This window comes from Pseudophryne corroboree, chromosome 9 (genome assembly GCF_028390025.1).
Source record: "Pseudophryne corroboree isolate aPseCor3 chromosome 9, aPseCor3.hap2, whole genome shotgun sequence".
Classification (NCBI taxonomy): Eukaryota; Metazoa; Chordata; class Amphibia; order Anura; family Myobatrachidae; genus Pseudophryne; species Pseudophryne corroboree.
Window position 1 is genome coordinate 1,592,670 of NC_086452.1, and position 19,694 is coordinate 1,612,363.

The 19,694-nt window shown below is 52.3% G+C and overlaps 1 protein-coding gene across 2 annotated transcripts in view; it reads right to left on the reverse strand.

The window, feature by feature from the left end:
* Positions 1-1,657: 1,657 nt before the first annotated feature.
* Positions 1,658-19,694, reverse strand: part of ORC1 (origin recognition complex subunit 1) — a 384,523-nt gene continuing 366,486 nt past the window's right edge. For both annotated transcript variants that reach the window (XM_063938885.1, XM_063938884.1), the window contains exons 17-18: positions 2,474-2,561; positions 1,658-2,027 (exon numbers count right to left, since the gene is read on the reverse strand). In XM_063938885.1, coding sequence (XP_063794955.1) covers positions 1,833-2,027; positions 2,474-2,561 — 283 coding nt within the window. In that variant the 3' untranslated portion in view covers positions 1,658-1,832. The remainder of the gene's footprint in view (positions 2,028-2,473; positions 2,562-19,694) is intronic.

Consider the following 19,694-nt stretch of genomic DNA (forward strand, 5'->3'; position numbering starts at 1 on the left):
CCGCTCTGTACAATACACCCGCTGCTGCAGTCACCACCTCTTCTGCAGATGTGATGGTGCAATGTCAGACAGACCTGGCAGTGTGTGTACACTACCCACCGCTCTGTACAATACACCCGCTGCTGCTGTCACCACCTCTTCTGCAGATGTGATGGTGCAATGTCAGACAGACCAGTGTGTGTGCACTACCCACCGCTCTGTACAATACACCCGCTGCTGCAGTCACCACCTCTTCTGCAGATGTGATGGTGCAATGTCAGACAGACCAGGCAGTGTGTGTGCACTACCACCGCTCTGTACAATACACCCGCTGCTGCAGTCACCACCTCTTCTGCAGATGTGATGGTGCAATGTCACACATACCTGGCAGTGTGTGTGCACTACCACCGCTCTGTACAATACACCCGCTGCTGCAGTCACCACCTCTTCTGCAGATGTGATGGTGCAATGTCACACATACCTGGCAGTGTGTGTGCACTACCCACCGCTCTGTACAATACACCCGCTGCTGCTGTCACCACCTCTTCTGCAGATGTGATGGTGCAATGTCACACATACCTGGCAGTGTGTGTGCACTACCCACCGCTCTGTACAATACACCCGCTGCTGCTGTCACCACCTCTTCTGCAGATGTGATGGTGCAATGTCAGACAGACCTGGCAGTGTGTGTGCACTACCCACCGCTCTGTACAATACACCCGCTGCTGCTGTCACCACCTCTTCTGCAGATGTGATGGTGTAATGTCAGACAGACCTGGCAGTGTGTGTGCACTACCCACCGCTCTGTACAATACACCCGCTGCTGCTGTCACCACCTCTTCTGCAGATGTGATGGTGCAATGTCAGACAGACCTGGCAGTGTGTGTGCACTACCCACCGCTCTGTACAATACACCCGCTGCTGCTGTCACCACCTCTTCTGCAGATGTGATGGTGTAATGTCAGACAGACCTGGCAGTGTGTGCGCACTACCCACCGCTCTGTACAATACACCCGCTGCTGCTGTCACCACCTCTTCTGCAGATGTGATGGTGCAATGTCAGACAGACCAGTGTGTGTGCACTACCCACCGCTCTGTACAATACACCCGCTGCTGCTGTCACCACCTCTTCTGCAGATGTGATGGTGCAATGTCAGACAGACCTGGCAGTGTGTGCACTACCCACCGCTCTGTACAATACACCCGCTGCTGCAGTCACCACCTCTTCTGCAGATGTGATGGTGAAATGTCAGACAGACCTGGCAGTGTGTGCACTACCCACCGCTCTGTACAATACACCCGCTGCTGCAGTCACCACCTCTTCTGCAGATGTGATGGTGCAATGTCAGACAGACCTGGCAGTGTGTGCGCACTACCCACCGCTCTGTACAATACACCCGCTGCTGCAGTCACCACCTCTTCTGCAGATGTGATGGTGCAATGTCAGACAGACCTGGCAGTGTGTGCGCACTACCCACCGCTCTGTACAATACACCCGCTGCTGCTGTCACCACCTCTTCCTATTACATAGTTAGACAATTGTGGGCATTTAGTATTATGGGACAGAGCCTGCTTAGGGATGAGGTTTCCCACAGAATATAAGTGGGGACAAAGTCAGTGTTACTTTAAAATGAGCAGGATCAGCCAATCAGGAGAAAGAACACATTCACACCAAATGTTTCATAATATAACCAATTAAAACATACAAAACTTTATTAGTTACAATAAAACTGAGTCACAAATAGTAAACACAGATGTAAAATCCTATTCACACTATAACTCGCTGCACGTTCTGTAAACCTCAATCCACATTCACAATCTTCAGCAAAAATCTGAATTACAAAGAAGAAATGTCAGTCCTCCTTGAGGGCATACATAATATCATCCTGACTGACATTGATCCTCACTCGTAACTGCAGGTCGTTCCTACTGGACTCCACCAAGAGGAGACGACAGGCTCCAAGCCTTAGACACACGGCCATGGTTTCTGACATGTTAGGGGGCTGCACTCCCTCCAGCCTGCACAGCGCCATGTACTGGTGATACACCTGCAATACATATAACAGACCAGGAGTAAACCTATTATACAGAGGTATGTACATTCTATGTACATCACCAGCAATACACGATGGAAGGGATGAGGAATCTAGAACGGCTGTTTATATAAACACGAGGGTATATACACGTCAGAGGATCTCATTGTGTTCCCCGCTGTGCTAGAAGCCAATAGCACACTGGATTCTCCTGTTCCCCAGGTGCAGTACTGTCAGAGGTAAGTGCTCCAGGATCATGGCTGCCTTTGCTGTGAGTTGGGGAAGGAGTAGTAAATATGGGAGTGTACTGTTAATTAGGACAATTCAAAGAAAAGTCCATTTTGCCAATTGCTAGAAAGGCCCAGGTTAGGAAGACAGTCACCCGTAGCTTTATGGCAATACAAAGAGGTGCAGATATTACTATAGGAGCCAGCGTCACACAGACATGTAATACAATGTACCTGCTGGAATGTAGCCTCTTCCAGTCCGGACCTCCTGAACTCCGCTATAACCGCTCTGAGGAAGGCCTGTTCTAGCACGGAGGAGCTCCTGGGGAGACAGGATGGAAAACTGATAGTAACCTGCACTCAATGGCGGCATACAGTCTTTAAGGAGCGCGATTTATTTCCACCACTTCTCATTGGGCTCCACAAGTAACATTTCTTATGACAGAGCAGAAACCACAATCAGCAGCCAGTGGATCCCGTCTCTGCAAGCATCAGATGTACACAGGCTGTACCCAAGTGCCCACCGTGACCGCTGCAGAGAGGAGGAGATGGCAGAGATGTGACCGCTGCAGAGAGCAGGAGATGGCAGAGACGGGAGAGCTGCAGAGAGCAGGAGATGGCAGAGACGCGAGAGCTGCAGAGAGCAGGAGATGGCAGAGACGTGACCGCTGCAGAGAGCAGGAGATGGCAGAGACGGGAGAGCTGCAGAGAGCAGGAGATGGCAGGGCCGGGAGAGCTGCAGAGAGCAGGAGATGGCAGAGACGGGAGAGCTGCAGAGAGCAGGAGATGGCAGAGACGGGAGAGCTGCAGAGAGCAGGAGATGGCAGAGATGTGACCGCTGCAGAGAGCAGGAGATGGCAGAGACGGGAGAGCTGCAGAGAGCAGGAGATGGCAGAGACGCGAGAGCTGCAGAGAGCAGGAGATGGCAGAGACGTGACCGCTGCAGAGAGCAGGAGATGGCAGAGACGGGAGAGCTGCAGAGAGCAGGAGATGGCAGGGCCGGGAGAGCTGCAGAGAGCAGGAGATGGCAGAGACGGGAGAGCTGCAGAGAGCAGGAGATGGCAGAGACGTGACCGCTGCAGAGAGCAGGAGATGGCAGAGAGCAGGAGATGGCAGAGACGGGAGAGCTGCAGAGAGCAGGAGATGGCAGAGACGGGAGAGCTGCAGAGAGCAGGAGATGGCAGAGACGGGAGAGCTGCAGAGAGCAGGAGATGGCAGAGACGGGAGAGCTGCAGAGAGCAGGAGATGGCAGAGACGGGAGAGCTGCAGAGAGCAGGAGATGGCAGAGACGGGAGAGCTGCAGAGAGCAGGAGATGGCAGAGACGGGAGAGCTGCAGAGAGCAGGAGATGGCAGAGACGGGAGAGCTGCAGAGAGCAGGAGATGGCAGAGACGGGAGAGCTGCAGAGAGCAGGAGATGGCAGAGACGGGAGAGCTGCAGAGAGCAGGAGATGGCAGAGACGTGACCGCTGCAGAGAGCAGGAGATGGCAGAGAGCAGGAGATGGCAGAGACGGGAGAGCTGCAGAGAGCAGGAGATGGCAGAGACGGGAGAGCTGCAGAGAGCAGGAGATGGCAGAGACGGGAGAGCTGCAGAGAGCAGGAGATGGCAGAGACGGGAGAGCTGCAGAGAGCAGGAGATGGCAGAAACGTGACCGCTGCAGAGAGCAGGAGATGGCAGAGAGCAGGAGATGGCAGAGACGGGAGAGCTGCAGAGAGCAGGAGATGGCAGAGACGGGAGAGCTGCAGAGAGCAGGAGATGGCAGAGACGGGAGAGCTGCAGAGAGCAGGAGATGGCAGAGACGCGAGAGCTGCAGAGAGCAGAAGATGGCAGAGACGGGAGAGCTGCAGAGAGCAGGAGATGGCAGAGATGTGACCGCTGCAGAGAGCAGGAGATGGCAGAGATGTGACAGCTGCAGATAGCAGGAGATGGCAGAGAAGCGAGAGCTGCAGAGAGCAGGAGATGGCAGAGACGCGAGAGCTGCAGAGAGCAGGAGATGGCAGAGACGGGAGAGCTGCAGAGAGCAGGAGATGGCAGAGACGGGAGAGCTGCAGATAGCAGGAGATGGCAGAGACGCGAGAGCTGCAGAGAGGAGGAGATGGCAGAGACGCGAGAGCCGCAGAGAGGAGGAGATGGCAGAGACGGGAGAGCAGGAGATGGCAGAGATAAGACAGCTGCAGATAGGAGGAGATGGCAGAGACGCGAGAGCTGCAGAGAGCAGGAGATGGCAGAGACGGGAGAGCTGCAGATAGCAGGAGATGGCAGAGACGCGAGAGCTGCAGAGAGGAGGAGATGGCAGAGCCGCAGAGAGCAGGAGATGGCAGAGACAGGAGAGCTGCAGAGAGCAGGAGATGGCAGAGACGCGAGAGCTGCAGAGAGGAGGAGATGGCAGAGACGGGAGAGCTTTAGAGAGCAGGAGATGGCAGAGAAGGGAGAGCTGCAGAGAGCAGGAGATGGCAGAGACGCGAGAGCTGCAGAGAGCAGGAGATGGCAGAGACGGGAGAGCTGCAGAGAGCAGGAGATGGCAGAGATGTGACCGCTGCAGAGAGCAGGAGATGGCAGAGACGTGACAGCTGCAGATAGCAGGAGATGGCAGAGACGCGAGAGCTGCAGAGACGCGAGAGCTGCAGAGAGCAGGAGATGGCAGAGACGGGAGAGCTGCAGAGAGCAGGAGATGGCAGAGACGCGAGAGCTGCAGAGAGCAGGAGATGGCAGAGACGCGAGAGCTGCAGAGAGCAGGAGATGGCAGTGACGCGAGAGCTGCAGAGAGCAGGAGATGGCAGAGACGGGAGAGCTGCAGAGAGCAGGAGATGGCAGAGACGGGAGAGCTGCAGAGAGCAGGAGATGGCAGAGACGCGAGAGCTGCAGAGAGCAGAAGATGGCAGAGACGGGAGAGCTGCAGAGAGCAGGAGATGGCAGAGATGTGACCGCTGCAGAGAGCAGGAGATGGCAGAGATGTGACAGCTGCAGATAGCAGGAGATGGCAGAGAAGCGAGAGCTGCAGAGAGCAGGAGATGGCAGAGACGCGAGAGCTGCAGAGAGCAGGAGATGGCAGAGACGGGAGAGCTGCAGAGAGCAGGAGATGGCAGAGACGGGAGAGCTGCAGATAGCAGGAGATGGCAGAGACGCGAGAGCTGCAGAGAGGAGGAGATGGCAGAGACGCGAGAGCCGCAGAGAGGAGGAGATGGCAGAGACGGGAGAGCAGGAGATGGCAGAGATAAGACAGCTGCAGATAGGAGGAGATGGCAGAGACGCGAGAGCTGCAGAGAGCAGGAGATGGCAGAGACGGGAGAGCTGCAGATAGCAGGAGATGGCAGAGACGCGAGAGCTGCAGAGAGGAGGAGATGGCAGAGCCGCAGAGAGCAGGAGATGGCAGAGACAGGAGAGCTGCAGAGAGCAGGAGATGGCAGAGACGCGAGAGCTGCAGAGAGGAGGAGATGGCAGAGACGGGAGAGCTTTAGAGAGCAGGAGATGGCAGAGAAGGGAGAGCTGCAGAGAGCAGGAGATGGCAGAGACGCGAGAGCTGCAGAGAGCAGGAGATGGCAGAGACGGGAGAGCTGCAGAGAGCAGGAGATGGCAGAGATGTGACCGCTGCAGAGAGCAGGAGATGGCAGAGACGTGACAGCTGCAGATAGCAGGAGATGGCAGAGACGCGAGAGCTGCAGAGACGCGAGAGCTGCAGAGAGCAGGAGATGGCAGAGACGGGAGAGCTGCAGAGAGCAGGAGATGGCAGAGACGGGAGAGCTGCAGAGAGCAGGAGATGGCAGAGACGCGAGAGCTGCAGAGAGCAGAAGATGGCAGAGACGGGAGAGCTGCAGAGAGCAGGAGATGGCAGAGATGTGACCGCTGCAGAGAGCAGGAGATGGCAGAGATGTGACAGCTGCAGATAGCAGGAGATGGCAGAGAAGCGAGAGCTGCAGAGAGCAGGAGATGGCAGAGACGCGAGAGCTGCAGAGAGCAGGAGATGGCAGAGACGGGAGAGCTGCAGAGAGCAGGAGATGGCAGAGACGGGAGAGCTGCAGATAGCAGGAGATGGCAGAGACGCGAGAGCTGCAGAGAGGAGGAGATGGCAGAGACGCGAGAGCCGCAGAGAGGAGGAGATGGCAGAGACGGGAGAGCAGGAGATGGCAGAGATAAGACAGCTGCAGATAGGAGGAGATGGCAGAGACGCGAGAGCTGCAGAGAGCAGGAGATGGCAGAGACGGGAGAGCTGCAGAGAGCAGGAGATGGCAGAGACGCGAGAGCTGCAGAAAGCAGGAGATGGCAGAGACGGGAGAGCTGCGGAGAGCAGGAGATGGCAGAGATGTGACAGCTGCAGATAGCAGGAGATGGCAGAGACGCGAGAGCTGCAGAGAGCAGGAGATGGCAGAGACGCGAGAGCTGCAGAGAGCAGGAGATGGCAGAGATGTGACCGCTGCAGAGAGCAGGAGATGGCAGAGATGTGACCGCTGCAGAGAGCAGGAGATGGCAGAGATGTGACAGCTGCAGAGAGCAGGAGATGGCAGAGACGGGAGAGCTGCAGAGAGCAGGAGATGGCAGAGATAAGACAGCTGCGGATAGGAGGAGATGGCAGAGATGTGACAGCTGCAGATAGCAGGAGATGGCAGAGACGCGAGAGCTGCAGAGAGCAGGAGATGGCAGAGACGCGAGAGCTGCAGAGAGCAGGAGATGGCAGAGACGCGAGAGCTGCAGAGAGCAGGAGATGGCAGAGATAAGACAGCTGCGGATAGGAGAAGATGGCAGAAATGTGACAGCTGCAGATAGCAGGAGATGGCAGAAATGTGACAGCTGCAGATAGCAGGAGATGGCAGAGATGTGACAGCTGCAGATAGCAGGAGATGGCAGAGATGTGACAGCTGCAGATAGCAGGAGATGGCAGAGACGCGAGAGCTGCAGAGAGCAGGGGATGGCAGAGACGCGAGAGCTGCAGAGAGCAGGGGATGGCAGAGACACGAGAGCTGCAGAGAGCAGGAGATGGCAGAGACGCGAGAGCTGCAGAGAGCAGGAGATGGCAGAGATAAGACAGCTGCGGATAGGAGGAGATGGCAGAAATGTGACAGCTGCAGATAGCAGGAGATGGCAGAGATGTGACAGCTGCAGATAGCAGGAGATGGCAGAGACGCGAGAGCTGCAGAGAGCAGGGGATGGCAGAGACGCGAGAGCTGCAGAGAGCAGGAGATGGCAGAGATAAGACAGCAGCGGATAGGAGGAGATGGTAGAGATGTGACAGCTGCAGATAGCAGGAGATGGCAGAGATGTGACAGCTGCAGATAGCAGGAGATGGCAGAGATGTGACAGCTGCAGATAGCAGGAGATGGCAGAGATGTGACAGCTGAAGATAGCAGGATGGCAGAGATGTGAGAGCTGCAGAGAGCAGGAGATGGCAGAGATGTGACAGCTGCATAGAGCAGGAGATGGCAGAGATGTGACAGCTGCAGAGAGCAGGAGATGGCAGAGACGGGAGAGCTGCAGAGAGCAGGAGATGGCAGAGACGGGAGAGCTGCAGAGAGCAGGAGATGGCAGAGACGGGAGAGCTGCAGAGAGCAGGAGATGGCAGAGATGTGACAGCTGCGGATAGGAGGAGATGGCAGAGATGTGACAGCTGCAGATAGCAGGAGATGGCAGAGATGTGACAGCTGCAGATAGCAGGAGATGGCAGAGATGTGACAGCTGCAGATAGCAGGAGATGGCAGAGATGTGACAGCTGCAGATAGCAGGAGATGGCAGAGATGTGACAGCTGCAGATAGCAGGAGATGGCAGAGATGTGACAGCTGCAGATAGCAGGAGATGGCAGAGATGTGACAGCTGCAGATAGCAGGAGATGGCAGAGATGTGACAGCTGCAGATAGCAGGAGATGGCAGAGATGTGACAGCTGCAGACAGCAGAATGGCAGAGATGTGACAGCTGCAGATAGCAGGATGGCAGATATGCGAGAGCTGCAGAGAGCAGGAGATGGCAGAGATGTGACAGCTGCACAGAGCAGGAGATGGCAGAGATGTGACAGCTGCAGATAGCAGGAGATGGCAGAGATGTGACAGCTGCAGATAGCAGGAGATGGCAGAGATGTGACAGCTGCAGATAACAGGAGATGGCAGAGATGTGACAGCTGCGGATAGCAGGAGATGGCAGAGAGGTGACAGCTGCGGATAGGAGGAGATGGCAGAGAGGTGACAGCTGCAGATAGCAGGAGATTGCAGAGACGCGACAGCTGCAGAGAGCAGGAGATGGCAGAGACGCGACAGCTGCAGAGAGCAGGAGATGGCAGAGACGCAACAGCTGCAGAGAGCAGGAGATGGCAGAGACGCGACAGCTGCAGAGAGCAGGAGATGGCAGAGACGCGACAGCTGCAGAGAGCAGGAGATGGCAGAGACGCGACAGCTGCAGAGAGCAGGAGATGGCAGAGACGTGACAGCTGCAGAGAGCAGGAGATGTGACGGCTGCAGAGAGCAGGAGATGGCAGAGATGTGACTGCTGCAGATAGCAGGAGATGGCAGAGATGTGACCGCTGTAGAGAGCAGGAGATGGCAGAGATGTGACCGCTGTAGAGAGCAGGAGATGGCAGAGATGTGACCGTTGCAGAGAGCAGGAGATGGCAGAGATGTGACCGCTGCAGAGAGCAGGAGATGGCAGAGATGTGACAGCTGCAGATAGCAGGAGATGGCAGAGACGCGAGAGCAGGAGATGGCAGAGACGCGAGAGCTGCAGAGAGCAGGAGATGGCAGAGATGGGAGAGCTGCAGAGAGCAGGAGATGGTTGCGTTGCAGAGACGCAAGAGCTGCAGAGAGCAGGAGATGGCAGAGACGCGAGAGCTGCAGAGCAGGAGATGGCAGAGAGGTGACAGCTGCACAGAGCAGGAGATGGCAGAGAGGTGACAGCTGCACAGAGCAGGAGATGGCAGAGAGGTGACAGCTGCACAGAGCAGGAGATGGCAGAGAGGTGACAGCTGCACAGAGCAGGAGATGGCAGAGATGTGACAGCTGCAGAGAGCAGGAGATGGCAGAGATGTGACGGCTGCAGAGAGCAGGAGATGTGACGGCTGCAGAGAGCCGGAGATGGCAGAGATGTGACAGCTGCAGATAGCAGAGATATCAGGAGATGGTTGCGCTGCAGAGACGCAAGAGCTGCACAGAGTAGGAGATGACAGAGATGTGACAGCTGCACATAGCAGGAGATGGCAGATATGTGACAGCTGCAGAGAGCAGGAGATGTGACAGCTGCAGAGAGCAGGAGATGTGACAGCTGCAGAGAGCAGGAGATGGCAGAGATGTGACCGCTGCAGAGAGCAGGAGATGGCAGAGATGTGACAGCTGCAGAGAGCAGGAGATGGCAGAGATGTGACAGCTGCAGACAACAGGAGATGGCAGAGACGTGACAGCTGCAGATATCAGGAGATGGTTGCGCTGCAGAGACGCAAGAGCTGCACAGAGCAGGAGATGTGACAGCTGCACAGAGCAGGAGATGGCAGAGATGTGACAGCTGCACAGAGCAGGAGATGGCAGAGATGTGACAGCTGCACAGAGCAGGAGATGGCAGAGATATGACAGCTGCAGATAGCAGGAGATGGCAGAGATATGACAGCTGCAGATAGCAGGAGATGGCAGAGATGTGACAGCTGCAGATAGCAGGAGATGGTAGAAATGTGACAGCTGCACGGAGCAGGAGATGGCAGAGATGTGACAGCTGCACAGAGCAGGAGATGGCAGAGATGTGACAGCTGCACAGAGCAGGAGATGGCAGAGATGTGACAGCTGCACAGAGCAGGAGATGGCAGAGATGTGACAGCTGCACAGAGCAGGAGATGGCAAAGATGTGACAGCTGCACAGAGCAGGAGATGGCAGAGATGTGACAGCTGCACGGAGCAGGAGATGGCAGAGATGTGACAGCTGCACAGAGCAGGAGATGGCAGAGATGTGACAGCTGCACAGAGCAGGAGATGGCAGAGATGTGACAGCTGCACAGAGCAGGAGATGGCAGAGATGTGACAGCTGCACAGAGCAGGAGATGGCAGAGATGTGACAGCTGCACAGAGCAGGAGATGGCAGAGATGTGACAGCTGCACAGAGCAGGAGATGGCAGAGATGTGACAGCTGCAGAGAGCAGGAGATGGCAGAGATGTGACAGCTGCAGAGAGCAGGAGATGGCAGAGATGTGACAGCTGCACAGAGCAGGAGATGGCAGAGATGTGACAGCTGCACAGAGCAGGAGATGGCAGAGATGTGACAGCTGCACAGAGCAGGAGATGGCAGAGATGTGACAGCTGCACAGAGCAGGAGATGGCAGAGATGTGACAGCTGCAGATACTAGGAGATGGCTGTGCTGCAGAGATGTGACAGCTGCAGATAGCAGGAAATGGCAGAGATGTGATAGCTGCAGATAGCAGGAGATGGCAGAGATGTGACAGCTGCAGATACTAGGAGATGTCTGTGCTGCAGAGATGTGACAGCTGCAGATACTAGGAGATGGCTGTGCTGCAGAGATGTGACAGCTGCAGACACTAGGAGATGGCAGAGATGTGACAGCTGCACAGAGCAGGAGATGGCAGAGATGTGACAGCTGCAGAGAGCAGGAGATGGCAGAGATGTGACAGCTGCACAGAGCAGGAGATGGCAGAGATGTGACAGCTGCACAGAGCAGGAGATGGCAGAGATGTGACAGCTGCACAGAGCAGGAGATGGCAGAGATGTGACAGCTGCACAGAGCAGGAGATGGCAGAGATGTGACAGCTGCAGATACTAGGAGATGGCTGTGCTGCAGAGATGTGACAGCTGCAGATAGCAGGAAATGGCAGAGATGTGATAGCTGCAGATAGCAGGAGATGGCAGAGATGTGACAGCTGCAGATACTAGGAGATGTCTGTGCTGCAGAGATGTGACAGCTGCAGATACTAGGAGATGGCTGTGCTGCAGAGATGTGACAGCTGCAGACACTAGGAGATGGCAGAGATGTGACAGCTGCACAGAGCAGGAGATGGCAGAGATGTGACAGCTGCAGACACTAGGAGATGGCAGAGATGTGACAGCTGCAGACACTAGGAGGTGGCTGTGCTGCAGAGATGAGACAGCTGTATATAGAGGAGGCCACACATTAAACAGGAGTTTATGAATAGTCAAAGTGATTTAACATATGTAACACAGATTGTTAATGTCCCCTTAACACAAGACTCATCTCTTGCCTATAGTGAAGCGCATGAAACACATGTACAGTACATCTTGTTGAATATTGTGTGTATTTATTTATAAACTGGATATTGTATATGTGCTTTCACACCTCCAATGCTGCTAAACATTACTTCAAATGAAAAAATTCTGTATGTAAGAGAACTTTGAGAAAGACTGGAATAGGCTAGAATTGGGTTTTTTTGTTTTGTTTTTGTGCTGTTATCAGAAATTGTAACTACACAACCATCAAATATTATGACATTAGTATTTTTGTATTTACCATCAAATCCTCTCCTCACTCGAGACAGTGGGAGTAAACAGGTAGCGCAAGGAGCCTGGACACTGTCACATAAATATGCTGCAGTTCATGCTCCTCCTCTATAACCCGACTGGCAGATACAGACCAGTCCAGGGGAAATATATAGAAGATGTATAAAATAAGAACGTAACAGAAAAAAGGAAGCAAGAAGGATGAGGTGGCCACTTTTCCCGTGTCTCACTACCTACAAACACCCCACAGACCTAGCCAAGGGAGCTCCAATACCTTCTGACACAGGCTTAGCTGCTCCAATGTATGGCTGGAGGACAACAGTCAATATCCATGGTGTTCTCTTAGAGGAGGACCAGCCCCTTCCTATGAAAATCACATAGAACAGAGGTTGTCCATTTGCTACGTGAATCTGGTCCTCATACATAAAAATTAAGTATCCTGACTACATCCAAAGATTGGAGGCAGCTCTCTCTATCGCCTGAGGATCTTCTAGTAAGGCTGGAAACACAATTTATTGATTAAAGTGAAATTGGGAAACAACCATAAGCTGATAAGATAGTTTCACAGCCCTATTCTCATGCACTATGGGAGACCTGCAAGCTCTGAAATACTCAGAGTGGAAGATACAACCAAGAGAAAGTCTTCCAAGTAAGAACTTCAATGTCAAGTCAGCTCCAGAGGTTCAAAAGAGATTGCCGAGAGCAATGTGGACCAAATGCAAGTAATTACCAGACACGCAGAGAGAGGTTGTAGAGCAACACTGCTTGTAGGAAAGTCTGCCCTGACCGTTTTACCAGCAGTTTCTTTTGGAAAAAATAGGATTTTGGTACTTACCAGGTAAATCCTTTTCTTTGAATCCACAGGGGGCACTGGAGTACTCTTGGGATATGGACGGTGCGTAGCAAAGGAAGGCACATTTAAATATTTAAATGAGCAACCCTCCTCTTCCCTCCTCCATACTCCCAGGATCCTCACTGTTTTTTTGTTACTGAGCCGAATAGGAGCGACAGAGAAGTGAACAATGGAGAATTACATACATTATAAAATAACGGACAACCATAAAGTTGACACATAACGTTACTGACAACTAAACAGTTGACACCATAACCGATAGAACTTGAAAGTTTAAACCAGTCGGTGAGAATGTGTTACCATAAGATCCTCTGAACTTACCACAAACCAGGTAAAACTGCTCTGGGTGGGCGTCCAGTACCCCCTATGGATTCAAAGAAAAGGATTTACCTGGTAAGTACCAAAATCCTATTTTCTTTTTCATCCACTAGGGGTCACTGGAGTACTCTTGGGACGTACCAAAGCTTCCCCCGTGGGCGGGAGAGCTGTTTGGCACCTATAACACTAGGCGGCCAAAGCTAGAAGCTGATGCCGCAAACATATCAAACTTGTAAAAGCGCACAAACGTGTGCACTGCTGACCATGTAGCCGCACGGCAAAACTGCGTCGTAGAAGCCCCACGACCAGCTGCCCATGAAGTTCCCACAGAACGTGTGGAATGAGCTGTTACTAATGTAGGCGGCTGTAACCTAGCATGAAGGTAAGCCTGACGTATGGTCAGTTTAATCCATCTGGATAAAGTCTGCTTAGAAGCTGGCCAACCCATCTTGGCAGCATCAACGTATTCGTCTTACGAAATGTAGACGTTCGGGATACATAAACGCGTAATGCGCGTACCACAACCAAGGTTCCAGAATTTCCTGTTAACACAGGAACTACTATTGGTTGATTGAACTACTATTGGTTGACTGATGTGAAAAGATGACACTACCTTTGGCAAGAAAGCGGGATTCGTCCGAAGATCCGCTCTGTCATCATGAAACATTAAATACGGTGGCTTGCATGACAAGGCACCCAAAGTTGAAACACGACTTGCCGAAGCTAGGGCTAGAAGAAAAATAGTTTTCAAAGTGAGAAACTTAATATTCACTTGTTGTAAGGGTTCAAAATATGAAGACTGTAAGAAATCTAAAACCAGCTTCAAGTCCCATGGCGCTGTAGGTGGAATGAATGGAGGCTGTACTCTGAGGACACCTTGCAGAAAAGTGTGTATAGACGGCAATAGAGCCAATCGTCTTTGAAATTAAATTGACAAAGCAGATACCTGCACCTTAAGTGTAGATAAACGCAGTCCTCCATCCAACCCCGTCTGTAGAAATAACAAAAGACGGAATAACTTGAAAGATGATGTCGGAAACTTCCGATCTTCACACCAACCTATATAGGCACGCCTAATTCTGTAATAATGAGCTGCCGTAACTGGCTTCCTAGCTCGTACATGGTTGGTATAACAGTTTTTTTTCTGGAATGCCCTCTCTTCTTAAGAGTGCGGTCTCAATAGTCACCCCGTCAAACGCCGCCGCGCTAAATCGGGGTAAAGGAACGGACCCTGTTGTAACAGGTCCGGACGTAGTAGGAGCGGACAAGGATCGTCTGCGAGTAGTCCGCGGAGATCTGAGAACCAAGCTCTCGGAGACCAATGAGGCGCTACTAGTATGACTGTGGCAGACTTTCTTGTGATCCGTTTTAGCAACAAAGGGAGGAGCGGAAACGGTGGAAATAGATACACGAGGCTGTATGGCCACGCGATTGTGAGAGCATCCGCCGCCACTGCCGTTGGATCGGATCTTGCGTTCTGGACCCATACTGGGGCGTTTGGTGATTGTGGCGAGATGCCATCAGGTCCACTTGAGTGCAACCCCACCTGTGGACCAGCATGTGAAACACTTCTGGATTTAATGCCCCTTCCTGTGCATTAAAATCCTGACGGCTGAGATAATCCGACTTCCAGTTGACCACTCCCGGAATGAACACTGCCGACAATAACACTTGGTGATGCTCGGGCCAAATGAGGATTCGAGCTACTTCCCGCATTGCCATGCGGCTTCTCGTTCCTCCTTATTTGTTGATGTACGCGACCGAAGTCGCGTTGTCGGACTGCACCCGGACAGTCTGAGACCGAAGCATGTGCACTGCTTGCCGTAGCGCATTGTAAATTGCCCGTAGTTTCAGGACATTTATAGACAGCAATCTTTCGTGATCCGCCCAGAGACCCTGGAGCTGACAATTTTGAACTACAGCTCTAGAGTCCGTCATTAGAATTATCCAATTCCAGATGCTGAATTGTTTTCCTGCGGTTAGATTGTGTACTTTGAGCCACCAGAGTAGAGACACTCTGGCCCGTGGCAACAACCTCACCCTGTGGTGAATCTGCAGATGCGAGCCTGACCACTGTGCGAGCACATCCAGTTGAAAAGGACGTGAGTGAAATCTTCCGAACTGAAGCGCTTCGAAAGCCGCCACCATTGTTCCTAAGAGGCGAATGCACAAATGTACCGAGACTGTGCGTGGCTTGAGCACGAATTGTACCAGATGACGAATACTCTGTACTTTATGTTCTGGTAGGTAATTTCTTTGATTTAACGTATCGAAAATCATTCCTAGGAATTGAAGTCATTGAGACGAATTCAGAAGTGATTTCTTGAAGTTGACAATTCCACCGTGTTGAACTAGTACATTGTACGTTAGTAATGTATTTTGAAGGAGTATTTGTTGAACTAGAGCTGTGATGAGAAGGTTATCTAAGCACAGAACCATTATCACCAGCCGGGATCTGAGAATAACTTATCACAGACATCACCCCTGTGACAACCCGAAGCGCTGATGCGAAACCAAACAGGAGAGCTTGAATGATGGACTGCCAACGTCTAAGTATGCCAGATGTAGTGGCAAAATTTTGAACGCGTAAGAACGCATTCTTGACTTCTAGGGAGAATATGATTTCAGTGGTTGTAAACCTGCAATCACTGACCGCATGAATTCCACCGATTGAGCCACTTTTGGTATATAACAGTCAGCCGGCTGCGGTACTACAAAAAAATAAGAATATACTCACCGGTAATTCTATTTCTCGTAGTCCGTAGTGGATGCTGGGAACTCCGTAAGGACCATGGGGAATAGCGGGCTCCGAAGGAGGCTGGGCACTCTAGAAAGATTTATGACTACCTGGTGTGCACTGGCTCCTCCCACTATGACCCTCCTTCAAGCCTCAGTTAGGACACTGTGCCCGGACGAGCTGACATAATAAGGAAGGATTTAGAATCCCGGGTAAGACTCTTACCAGCCACACCAATCACACCGTACAACTCGTGATACTATATCCAGTTTGACAGTATGAAAAACAACTGAGCCTCTCAACAGATGGCTCAACAATAACCCTTTAGTTAACAATAACTATTTACAAGTATTGCAGACAATCCGCACTTGGGATGGGCGCCCAGCATCCACTACGGACTACGAGAAATAGAATTACCGGTGAGTAAATTCTTATTTTCTCTGACGTCCTAGTGGATGCTGGGAACTCCGTAAGGACCATGGGGATTATACCAAAGCTCCCAAACGGGCGGGAGAGTGCGGATGACTCTGTAGCACCGAATGAGAGAACTCCAGGTCCTCCTCAGCCAGGGTATCAAATTTGTAGAATTTTGCAAACGTGTTTGCCCCTGACCAAGTAGCTGCTCGGCAAAGTTGTAAAGCCGAGACCCCTCGGGCAGCCGCCCAAGATGAGCCCACCTTCCTTGTGGAATGGGCATTTACAGATTTTGGCTGTGGTATGCCTGCCACAGAATGTGCAAGCTGAATTGTACTACAAATCCAGCGAGCAATAGACTGCTTAGAAGCAGGAGCACCCAGCTTGTTGGGTGCATACAGGATAAACAGCGAGTCAGATTTTCTGACTCCAGCCGTCCTGGAAACATATATTTTCAGGGCCCTGACAACGTCTAGCAACTTGGAGTCCTCCAATTCACTAGTAGCCGCCGGCACCACAATAGGCTGGTTCAGGTGAAACGCTGACACCACCTTAGGGAGAAATTGGGGACGAGTCCTCAACTCTGCCCTATCCATATGGAAAATCAGATAAGGGCTTTTAACATGATAAAGCCGCCAATTCTGACACTCGCCTGGCTGAAGCCAAGGCTAATAACATGACCACTTTCCACGTGAGATATTTCAGATCCACGGTTTTTAGTGGCTCAAACCAATGTGATTTTAAGAAACTCAACATCACGTTGAGATCCCAAGGTGCCACAGGAGGCACAAACGGGGGCTGAATATGCAGCACTCCTTTCACAAATGTCTGAACTTCAGGTACTGAAGCTAGTTCTTTTTGAAAGAAAATCGACAGAGCCGAGATCTGTACTTTAATGGAGCCTAGTTTTAGGCCCCTATCCACTCCTGCTTGCAGGAAATGCAGAAATCGACCTAGTTGAAATTCCTCTGTTGGGGCCTTATTGGCCTCGCACCATGCAACATATTTCCGCCATATGCGGTGATAATGCGTTGCCGTAACATCTTTCCTGGCCTTAATAAGCGTAGGAATGACTTCTTCCGGAATACCCTTTTCCTTTAGGATCCGGTGTTCAACCGCCATGCCGTCAAACGCAGCCGCGGTAAGTCTTGGAACAGACAGGGCCCCTGCTGTATCAGGTCCTGTCTGAGCGGTAGAGGCCACGGGTCCTCTGAGAGCATCTCTTGAAGTTCCGGGTACCACGCTCGTCTTGGCCAATCCGGAACCACGAGAATTGTGTTTACTCCTCGCTTTCTTATTATTCTCAATACCTTTGGAATGAGAGGCAGAGGAGGGAACACATAAACCGACTGGTACACCCACGGTGTCACTAGAGCGTCCACAGCGATCGCCTGAGGGTCCCTTGACCTGGCGCAATATCTTTTTAACTTTTTGTTGAGACGGGACGCCATCATGTCCACCTGTGGTTTTTCCCAACGGTTTACCAGCATCTGGAAGACTTCTGGGTGAAGTCCCCACTCTCCCGGGTGGAGGTCGTGTCTGCTGAGGAAGTCTGCTTCCCAGTTGTCCACTCCCGGAATGAACACTGCTGACAGTGCTAGTACATGATTCTCCACCCATCGGAGAATTCTTGTGGCTTCTGCCATCGCCATCCTGCTTCTTGTGCCGCCCTGTCGATTTACATGGGCGACTGCCGTGATGTTGTCTGACTGGATCAGCACCGGCTGGAGTAGGAGCAGGGATCTTGCTTGACTTAGGGCATTGTAGATGGCCCTTAGTTCCAGAATATTTATGTGAAGGGAAGTCTCCTGACTCGACCATAGTCCTTGGAAGTTTCTTCCCTGTATGACTGCCCCCCAGCCTCGAAGGCTGGCATCCGTGGTCACCAGGACCCAGTCCTGTATGCCGAACCTGCGGCCCTCTAGAAGATGGGCACTCTGCAGCCACCACAGTAGAGACACCCTGGTTCTTGGAGACAGGGTAATTAAGCGATGCATCTGAAGATGCGATCCGGACCACTGGTCCAACAGGTCCCACTGAAAGATTCTGGCATGGAACCTGCCGAAGGGAATTGCTTCGTAAGAAGCCACCATCTTTCCCAGGACCCGTGTGCAGCGATGCACTGATACCTGTTTTGGTTTCAGGAGGTCTCTGACTAGAGATGACAACTCCCTGGCTTTCTCCTCCGGGAGAAACACTTTCTTCTGGACTGTATCCAAAATCATACCCAGGAACAGTAGCCGTGTCGTCGGAACCAGCTGTGACTTTGGGATATTCAGAATCCAGCCGTGCTGGTGCAGCACCTCCTGAGATAGTGCTACTCCCACCAACAACTGTTCCTTGGACCTCGCTTTTATTAGGAGATCGTCCAAGTACGGGATAATTAAAACTCCCTTTTTTCGAAGGAGTATCATCATTTCCGCCATAACCTTGGTAAATACCCTCGGTGCCGTGGACAGTCCAAACGGCAGCGTCTGGAATTGGCAATGGCAATCCTGTACCACAAATCTGAGGTACTCCTGGTGAGGATGGTAAATGGGGACATGCAAGTAAGCATCCTTGATGTCCAGGGATACCATGTAATCCCCCTCGTCCAGGCTTGCAATAACCGCCCTGAGCGATTCCATCTTGAACTTGAATTTTTTTATGTACGTGTTCAAGGATTTCAAATTTAAAATGGGTCTCACCGAACCGTCCGGTTTCGGTACCACAAATAGTGTGGAATAATAACCCCGGCCTTGTTGAAGTAGGGGTACCGTGATTATCACCTGCTGGGAATACAGCTTGTGAATTGCCGCTAGCACCGCCTCCCTGTCTGAGGGAGCAATCGGCAAGGCAGATTTTAGGAACCGGTGGGGTGGGGACGCCTCGAATTCCAGTTTGTACCCCTGAGATACTATTTGCAGGATCCAGGGATCCACCCGTGAGCGAGCCCACTGATCGCTGAAATTCTTGAGGCGACCCCCCACCGTACCTGGCTCCGCCTGTGGAGCCCCACCGTCATGCGGCGGACTTGGAAGAAGAAGCGGGGGAGGACTTTTGCTCCTGGGAACCTGCTGTTTGTTGCAGCCTTTTTCCCCTACCTCTGCCTCTGGACAGAAAGGACCCGCCTTTTCCACGCCTGTTTTTCTGGGTCCAAAAGGACTGAACCTGATAAAACGGCGCCTTCTTAGGCTGTGAGGGGACATGGGGTAAAAATGCTGACTTCCCAGACGTTGCTGTGGAAACTAGGTCCGAGAGACCATCCCCAAATAATTCCTCACCCTTATATGGCAACACTTCCATGTGCTTTTTAGAATCTGCATCTCCTGTCTACTGGCGAGTCCATAAGCCTCTCCTAGCAGAAATGGACAATGCACTTACTTTAGATGCCAGTCGGCAGATTTCCCTCTGTGCATCTCTCATATATAAGACTAAGTCTTTTATATGGTCTATGGTTAACAGGATCGTGTCTCTGTCTAATGTGTCAATATTTTCTGACAGTTTATCTGACCACGCAGCGGCAGCACTGCACATCCAAGCTGACGCCATCAGGTTAGACTCATCGTCGTCGACACTGGTGTCAGTATCAGTGTCGACATCTGGGTCTGCTTGAGGTAGCGGGCATTTTAGAGCCCCTGACGACCCATGCGACGCCTGGGCAGGCACGAGCTGAGAAGTCGGCTGTCCCACATTTGGCATGTCGTCAATTTTCTTATGTAAGGA